Source organism: Oculina patagonica, chromosome 5 (genome assembly GCF_052425735.1).
Source record: "Oculina patagonica isolate OP01 chromosome 5, crgOcupat, whole genome shotgun sequence".
NCBI classification, from domain to species: Eukaryota; Metazoa; Cnidaria; class Anthozoa; order Scleractinia; family Oculinidae; genus Oculina; species Oculina patagonica.
Genome location: NC_135762.1, coordinates 16065017 through 16074451, shown reverse-complemented (window position 1 = coordinate 16074451; position 9435 = coordinate 16065017). Strand labels below are relative to the sequence as shown.

The following is a 9435-nucleotide window of genomic DNA, read 5'->3' as shown; positions in this document are numbered from 1 at the left end:
GTTCTTTTAACTGCTGAAAGAGTCAGACTTCTTTATCAGCTTAGTAAACTTCAGCAGTAACAAAGCTGTCCGAAATGGCAAAATTGCCCATAGCAAACAGACTCAAAACAACTAGACACCATCCAGTGGTATCTTCTTTCTCTGATATACCCATATTTCACATAATTTATTGTAATATGGTATGGGAAAGTAATTATTTATCTAGGTTGAAAAGCCTACAAAAGGTACACAAAAATAATTTGACTAATGACTTTCTAAAACGTTTGGGTATATACGAAACCTTTTTTTACCAAATGTGTCCCAAAATTGGATACGATATTTTGGTGGAGTTTTTTCTGCCTCGACTAACTCGACCGGCCAATCAAAGCCTATATAAAAGGGATATAGGAATACTAGTCTACAGAGAGAATTATAAGAATCTATTACCACCACTCATCTCCGCTACAATCTTCTTCGCTACATTCTTTACTTCACTACTCTACTCTATTCTACTCTTCTCTACTTTATACTGCTGTAGTCTACACCACTCTACTCTACTTCACCTCTACTCTACTCGACTCGATTCGACTCTACTCGACTCGACTCTACTCTATACAACTGTACACTACACCACTCTACTCCACCTCGACTCGACTCGACTCGACTCAACTACTACTATACTCCACCTCTACTCGACTCGACTCGACTCTAGGCTTTTATAGATTGTGCTCCTAAAAGTGGCATATTATGCTACTAGCAGTGCTCAAAATTTTGCCAAATTATGCAAAAATTATGCCAGAATTCCCAAATTATGCTTCTGATTTCCGAAATTATGCTCACAAAATGACGTAGATTCTATACATAGAGGTGCGCAATAACGACACCAAATTATGATGTTTTTTAAATAAACTGTTGTTGTAAATTTATTTGTGTTTATGGCAGTTTATCACGGCCGTCAGCTGTCCAAATTAGCTGCTCGCATCTCTAAACCGTTTGTAAAATGCCTCCAACGAATTGTATAGCTAAAACACGCATTGCAAGAACAAACTACCTAAATTTCATTTATTTCTGTAGAAAGTGCACCATATTTACTACATTTTATGAATTTATGCTCCAAAAAGTGCTAAAAATTGCTAATTATGCCGTGGCAGTGCTCGTTTCACAAATTATGCTTTTTAGCTCCAATTATGCCAAAAATTATGCTAGCACAATCTATAAAAGCCTACTCGACTCGACACAACTCGACTGAACTCGACTCCACCTCCACTGGACTGGGCTGGACTCGACTCGACTCTACTCAACTCGACTCTACTCTATACAACTGTACACTACACCACTCTACTCCACCTCGACTCGACTCGACTCAACTACTACTATACTCCACCTCTACTCGACTCGACTCGACACAACTCGACTGGACTCGACTCCACCTCCACTGGACTGGGCTGGACTCGACTCTACTCTACTCAACTCTACATTATACTACTGTACTCTACACCACTCTACCGCTACTTCACCTCTACTCTACTCGACTCGATTCGACTCTACTCGACTCTACTCTACTCTATACAACTGTACACTACACCACTCTACTCCACCTCGACTCGACTCGACTCAACTACTACTCTACTCCACCTCGACTCGACTCTACTCGACTCTACTCGACTCTACTATACGCTACTCTTCTCGACTCTACTCTACTCTACACTACTCTATACTTCTGTACTCTACACCACTCTACTCTACTCCATCTCGACTCGACTCGACACGACTCGTAGGGCCGTAAAAGCGTAAAGTTTAGCAGGAAAACCGGCGTAGGGCCGTAGAAGTGTAAAGTGTAAAGTTAAGACTTAAAACGTAGGGCCATAGAAGTGTAGAGTTAAGAATGAAATGCACTAAAGTGTAGAATGAAAACGTAAAGCCGTAGAAGTGTAAAGTTTAGAATGAAAACGTAGAGCCGTAGAAGTGTAAAGTTCAGAATGAAAACGTAGGGCCGTAAAAGTATAAAGTTTAGAACGAAAACGTAGAGCCGTAAAAGTGTAAAGTTTAGAATGAAAACTTAGGGCCGCAGAAGTGTAAAGTTTAGAATGAAAACGTAGAGCCGTAGAAGTGTTAAGTCTAGAATGAAGACGTAGGGCTTTAGAAGTGTCAAGTCTAGAATGAAGACGTAGGGCCGTAGAAGTGTAAAGTTAAGAATGAAAACGTAGGGCCGTAAATGCGTAAAGTTTGGAATGAAAACTTAGGGCTTTAGAAGTGTCAAGTCTAGAAAGAAAACGTAGGGCCGTAGAAGTGTTAAGTCTAGAATGAAGACGTAGGCCTTTAGAAGCGTAAAGTTTAGAATGAAAACTTAGGGCTTTAAAAGTGTAAAGTTTAGAATGAAAACGTAGGGCCGTAGAAGTGTAAAGTTTAGAATGAAATCGCAGAGCCGTAAATGCGTAAAGTTTAGAATGAAAACTTAGGGCTTTAAAAGTGTAAAGTTTAGAATGAAAACGTAGGGCCGTAGAAGTGTAAAGTTTAGAATGAAAACTTAGGGCTTTAGAAGTGTTAAGTCTAGAATGAAGACGTAGGGCCGTAGAAGTGTAAAGTTAAGAATGAAAACGTAGGGCCATAAATGCGTAAAGTTTAAAATGAAAACTTAGGGCTTTAGAAGTGTCAAGTTTAGAATGAAAACGTAGGGCCGTAGAAGTGTAAAGTTTAGAATGAAAACGTAGGGCCGTAGAAGTGTAAAGTTTAGAATGATTGAAAACGTAGAGCCGTAGAAGTGTAAAGTCAACAATGAAAACGTAGGGCCGTAGAAGTGTAAAGTTAAGAATGAAAAGGTAGAGCCGTAAAAGCGTAAAGTTTGGAATGAAAACGTAGGGCCCTAGAAGTGTACAGTTAAGAATTAAAACGTAGTGCTGTAAATCGTAAAGTTTAAAATGAAAACGTAGGGCCGTAGTCGAGTCGAGTCGAGTGGAGTAGAGTTAAGTCAAGTGGAGTAGAGTCGAGTCGAGTCGAGTAGAGGTGATTCAAGTCAGTCGAGTCCAGTAGAGTCGAGTCGAGTTTAGTTGAGTCGAGTAGCCTACAGTAGAGTAAACTCGAATCAAATATAGCAGAGTGGAGTTGAGTCGAGTAGAGCAGCGTCCAGAAGAGTAGACTCGAATAAAGTATATTATAGTAGAGTAGAGTGGAGTAGAGTAGCGTAATAGTATAGTAGACTCGAATCAAGTATAGTAGACTAGAGCAAAGTAGAGTACAGTACAGTAGAGTACAGTTGAGTCGAGTGGAATAGAGACGAGAACAGTCACATAAGCTTATATAAACGTACAGTAGCGTGGCGGAGACGAATAAAGAAGTGTTGAGAGTAGAGACCAGTCCAATCGACAATCGTAAAGTAGAGACGACTAGATTATTGTTAGTAGAGTAGAGTAGAACAGAGTGTAATCTAGTAGAGATGAGTTCAGTCAAGTAGCGTACATGTACGTAGATGCGGGAGTAGAGTACATAATAGTAAAGCAGATTCAAGTGGTGTCCAGCTGAGTAGGATACAACAGTTGGGTATTCACGTATTGCGTCGAGTTGAAAAAAGTTGTAATGGTGTAGTAGAGTTGAGTCGCGTTGAGAAAAGTCGTTATGTGGTATATTTGACTTGAGAGATAAGAGTAGAAAGTTTACTCGAGATGATAAGAGTAAAGATGTGATGTTAGTAGTTGTGTAGAGTTGAGAAAACCTTTTATCATGTGGTAGGGTTCAATCAATATATAAATAAATAAATAAATGGGAATAATGAGAAGAGTTTTGATGGTCTAATAGACTTTATTGTGGTTGAGAGTGAATCGAGTATAGTTGAGTACTTACAGATCAACCGGAATGTTACTAAAAGAGGACTAATAACGTACAGAATAACTTAATGTAAAGGAAGTCGAGCTAGTCGAGATACAGAAAAAACTCCACCAAAATTTTCTATCCAATTTCGTGCCAGGTATATTTTTTTACATAATTTTAAAAATATAATTGGATAATATTAATATTTCAACTAAATACATTTCTGATTAGTCCCTTTACCCCCCCAACATTTTTATTAATTACTTTTTTAAAAGATGTTACCAGCAGTTTTTTAATATAAAAAAATGTAACTGTAATAGGCAATCCCCTTAGAAAAGTTTGAGAAAACTTGTCAGGATCTCCTGCCAGCAATACTACTGAAACTTAATTTAATGAGAAGTGGGGCAAATAACAGACCCAGTGAGCAGATAGTGAGGTCAGAAGCCAGAAGCTATCATCAAACTTTTCCAGGTTTTTCTACTGGTAAGATGCCACAATATTTATTCAGAACATAGTCACCATAGCGTATGGGGAATGCTAAAGAGAGCTTGGCCACTGTTTTTTCTAAAGGAATTAGAGTCTTATCAAGTGGAATGGGTGAAATAACACAGTCAAATCCTGGGTCATAAAACACTGCAACTGACAGCCTGTGCTTTGTTTGAGACACTTTGACCCTGTGAGGTCCTGCCTTAAAAGCACCACTTGTCCAGATTTCCAGCATGTCTCCTATGTTGATGACAAATGAACCTGGAACGGGTGGAACATCAATCCACAAGCCATCCTTGGTCTCTACTTGAAGTCCGCCTACGTCATCTTGGAGAAGAATTGTCAACATGCCATAATCGGTGTGTCTCCCCACCCCCCACACTTCCTGGCCATCTTTTGCAGCAGGGGTGGGAGGGTAGTGAAACATTCCCAGTTGAGCAAAAGGATCATCTGTGAATTTCTTGTCAAAGAAATCTTTTTCAAGGCCTGTAAAGAGGAGTAAAAAAAATCAATATCAACACAATTTATTTACTCCCATACAACCTATATTAAACATTACTATTCAAGAAATTCACATGCATGCCCATATATGGTCAGAAAGTCATTGTTACCCTCAACTATTATCATTATTATTATAACTATATATACAAGCTATAACAGATATCCTGCGATGCAAGTAGATTGCTAAGATTTGCCTGAAGTCTCACAAAAGCACTACATATGTGCACTTTTTCTAGCTGTAAAATGTGTTTTCGGTTGACAATTTGTTAAATAATAAAACAAAATTATCCTGCTCAATCTTGCAGAATATTGTCTGATTTTAGCCAACTGATTACACTATTCAATGGTTCGGAAAGACCAGGCGGAAAACAATAAAGAGTTTGACAGTTTATTAGTGTTTTACACTTGTAAATAACTTTAGCTTGGGCTCCCTCATCCTCGGAGACCCAGGGGCAGTTAGTGGGGCGAAACGAAGGAAAACCGGTGGGGCTCCCTATACTTAAACAAATCCATTGTTTAGTGGGTCTGTTCAAGATATTTGAAAGTTCCTTTTTAAAAACCTAAATGTCCAACTCATGAAATCCCTACCCTTCATACACCTACAGCCTGAAAAGGTACCCCTTTCGGCCAGAGCCCCCCCCCCCCCCCCATATACTCCACTATAGACCCCCCCTCCTCCCCCCGCTGAGCCGACAGCAAAATGAATCGGACAGGCAAATTTGTTTACTTTTATTTTGCTCACCAAAGAATAACGCGATACAACCCAACAGCTGCGAAGCTAATTCCTGTGTTTTCTTAAAGTATTCCTTTATAACTGTTTGGAAATCAGGAGCATACTCGTCTTTAGGCCAAGGATTGCTGCCACAGAACACTCTTTCCTTCCTTCCTTCGGATACATTGGTAAAATCACGAAAATAATACATTCCTTCTTTCCACTCTATGCAGCCGTACTCGATACTGTGTTCTTCCCCTTTAGTAAAATATCCACGGTAACCGTCTCGTCGGTGAATTTCTTGCTTTTTCTCTGCTGGTAGATTAAAAAATCGCCAGAGCTTCTCCAAAACTTGCCCTCGAAGTTCTTCTGCGATCCCGTGGTTGACAACGTAGAAGAAGCCAAACTCCAAACAAGCTTTGCCAATCGCCGTTATCTCCTCTAAGCTCGGATTTCCTTCTCCAAGATTAGTTAAATCGATGACTGGAATTTCCATCATAAAAAGAAAGAAAAGAACGTATACAGAGATCACTACAAAACGAAGTGTGGTTTCGCGTTCTCCGTCAAAACAAATCTGTCACTATAACTCTCCCCATACCTCCGCTGTGTTTGCTCGGTTTTAGAAATTTGGACCGGAGGTTCGATCTTGTGCACGATGGAGGGAACTAGTAAGAGAGTGCACACTTTAGCCAACCCAATGGCTAAAGCTACATTTATCAGCAAGTTTTTAACATTTTGGTAGGTACATTTCAATATTCTTTTATAGAAAGTATTTTCTCGAACGTATTGTTGTCGAGTTGCAGCAGATAATTACGTGGTTAGCTTAATTACATTAAGCTTACATCTGGGCAAAAACACCGGGCAAATACATGTCCTTGAAATCAGACGTAACTTTATCTTGATAGTTATCAGTAGTCTGCAGAGCACGAGGTTGTAGTACGTCGGAGATGTTATTGTGACTTTGTTCTTAACACTACATATCAGCAGGTATCAGTTCACGAGTTTTATACAAACACGCCGCGTGTATGCTATGAAATATCACGCTTATTAAATGTTTGACTTTTAATTCATGAAAATTTAACACGTTGCTTTTTTGATATTGTAAAAAGACAAAGACTATTATTGCTATAATTACCAGCTTATTCTATTTAGGGTTAAAATTCAGATGCTCTTTTCAAGGAAAATGAAGCATCATGGGTAGTCTGGTCAACCTAAACAGGATTTCTGAATTTTAATAAATGATTTACAGATAATGAGAAGAATAAGGAAAGAGAAACCTACCAGTTGGTAAATCAGCTTTCCGATAAACGTTCAGGACACGTGTGCAGAATAATTGGCCTATATTTTGTATGTTTCCTCCAAACTCAAAGTGAATTTAATAGCCTGTCAACGGGCTCTCTGGTCAAGGATGGGTCAAAAAGAAAGCAGGAAGAGAAAGCAGGGGGAGGGGGACAGAAAAAAAAGGCAGGGGAGAGGGGAGCATTTCCTCGCTTCACTCCCCAATCTTTTTCGCCCTGCCCAAAATCAGAAATATTATTATATATAAAAGAATCAGTATCTTGTGTGTGACACATGCATACAGTCTAAAAATGCAGACTTGCAGACTTTTATAAGGTTTACAAATTACCATTACCCTTACTGAGATCTTTCCATAAACCGCTGAAATGTAATAACTTCAGGCTATAACTAGGATGGTAAGCAAGTTGACAGGTCTGGAATTGGCATTGGTTGCACCCTGCATCTTGATGACATAAATTGCTCCGATCCAAATACCAGGTCACATTAAACAGCTAGGTGACCCATGCGCAGGATTTTCAATAAGACCTGGTATCTGCTGGAGCCTCGGTGGTTGCCCTGTTATAAATCACCAGCTACAGTCTCCTATAAATGGGGAGATATCTTCAGCATTTTTTATTGCTCTCTAACAGATGCTTCACAAGGGAAGCCTCCTACTATAAATGTTCTCTCACACTGAAATGCATTTTTGTCTGCCACACAACAATGCAACAGCACTTTATTGACAAGAATCACATGACCGAGCATGAAAACTGATATCCTGACTAGGACCCAGGGTTCCCCGTTCAGTGTGATAGAACTTCATTTCTTGCCTCTTTCGCAAGCTCAGCCAGCAATAAAACCATTTCATGAAATCCCTGCTAATGAGTGTTTTGTCCTTTGAAATAGATTTGACTGTAGTTCATGACAGCTAATTAACTTGTGATAAGGAATAATTCTATAAACAATATTTTTGTGTCTACAGAAAATACACATAGCCAAAAAATATGAGCCTTACAAATGCACTTGGCAGCGAGGCATGCAAGCAAGGCAGCGAGGCATGCAAGGAAGAAATCCCTACAAGTAAAGACCATTAAAGTCGCCATGGCGACTAAAATTTTGGAGCTGGCGACTAAATTGGAACCGAAGTCCCCAGACTGGTGACCAAAATCGGGAAGAAGGATTGAAAGCATGAGCTTAATTTAGCGACTAAAATTTTTCACTGGCAACCAAACTTGTGCAGTCAGTGGCCAAATGACAATTAATGAAAAAAATAAACTTGAAGGCTTGAAAGGCTAACTGCAAGCTACCCAAGCTCACATGCTATTAAGGCTAACTGAAGTGCTCTTTAGGCTAGCCAAAATGGATCACACGCCTCGCTGCCTCACACTTTGTAATGACCCAAAAAATACTTAACCAGTTGAAACTCTTTGCATCATAAATTTCTCTTTGTTTAGGTGGATGAATGATTTGTTTTGGAAAGGATTCAAGCGTCCTCTTGAGAATTCTGATGTTTATGAAATTTTACCACAGGATGAGACTAAAAGACTTGCTGATAAATTAGACAGGTGTGTTAAATGCATATGGCTGTTTGTGTGATGACATGTTAATAATAATTCATTTTCTAATTAATTCTTTCTATCCTCACTTCCCTATCCAAGAGAAGAATGATGTGAAGTTTGGAGCTAAATTTTAGGATTTCCATTAATTGTGAAGAAAATGACCAGTAACCAATGTCAACCAATACATGTAACTAAAGGATCTATCTTTATCATACCTGCCAACTCTCCTGGTAGTCCAGTCATTTTGTGGAAAATAATGGGTCAACCTGCAACTAATTGCAACAGAAGAAATTCTAACGGTTTTTGACCGAGAAACTTATCGTTAATAACATATCAAAAGTCCCAGAAAATCCCGGCAGGAAAAGTTATGGAAAAATGGGTTTTTTGAGAAGCTCCGAGACACGTTCTTAGAGATGCATGGAAACGAGGCTGAATAAAGCTTTTTACAAAAACGCGCCTGTTTATGCCTTAAAAGTAAAAAATACAACAAAAATTGAAACGATATCTTAATTTGAACGTTTTCTTATTTTAGAAATCAAGTTAATTTGGGGTATTTCATCTGTAGACAGCTTTAATTTTAAGTCTAGTTTAGGTGCTCGCCGCGTAAAAAGTCGCAACCTTGTGCATAGGACTAAATGACATTAATTTTTTATCTGAAGCGATTTTTTAGTGTTTGTTTTTTGTTTTACTATTTAAACCTTTCTTCAAGAATAGTTCTATAATTCAAGAAAGCTTAATTTTCGCGTGGAAAGTTTAAGAGAAAGAAAAAAGAAAACATACAACGGTTTTGTAGGAAGCCGACGCCATCGAGGTTCACACTTGCGCATTTCACCCTGACCAGTGTGCTGTGTTTGACGCTTGCACAAAGTTTAATCTCTGTCGAAAACAATGGCTTGAGAACTTTAATGTTCTGTGTTCCGACCAGGTAAGTGTATTCTGAGTTCTCTTCAAGCATAGTTTTTTCTTTCAAAATGGATAAGTTTCCCTTTACTGAATCATAGTGTTTCTAAAGCGATTCTAGCGAGTTTTCTGCGGCTACAGTATTTCTTTCAGTCTTTCAACGCAGTTAAAATGCGACGTATATATTCTGGCTTCAACATTATTATCTTAAAAGCG

The 9435-nt window shown here is 38.8% G+C and overlaps 2 protein-coding genes across 3 annotated transcripts in view; one reads left to right on the top strand and one right to left on the bottom strand.

Moving 5' to 3' along the window:
* Positions 1-4035: 4035 nt before the first annotated feature.
* Positions 4036-6034, bottom strand: LOC144652994 (uncharacterized). Its single transcript, XM_078512893.1, has 2 exons — positions 5513-6034; positions 4036-4755 (listed from the first exon to the last, which is right to left on the bottom strand). Exons 1-2 carry the CDS (start codon positions 5979-5981, stop codon positions 4241-4243), a joined length of 984 nt encoding a protein of 327 aa, XP_078369019.1. The 5' UTR covers positions 5982-6034; the 3' UTR covers positions 4036-4240.
* An 88-nt stretch (positions 6035-6122) lies between these two features.
* Positions 6123-9435, top strand: part of LOC144652982 (ATP-binding cassette sub-family C member 4-like) — a 69873-nt gene continuing 66560 nt past the window's right edge. For both annotated transcript variants that reach the window (XM_078512879.1, XM_078512878.1), the window contains exons 1-2: positions 6123-6220; positions 8215-8325. In XM_078512879.1, the coding sequence (XP_078369005.1) occupies positions 6138-6220; positions 8215-8325 (194 nt within the window). In that variant the 5' untranslated portion in view covers positions 6123-6137. The remainder of the gene's footprint in view (positions 6221-8214; positions 8326-9435) is intronic.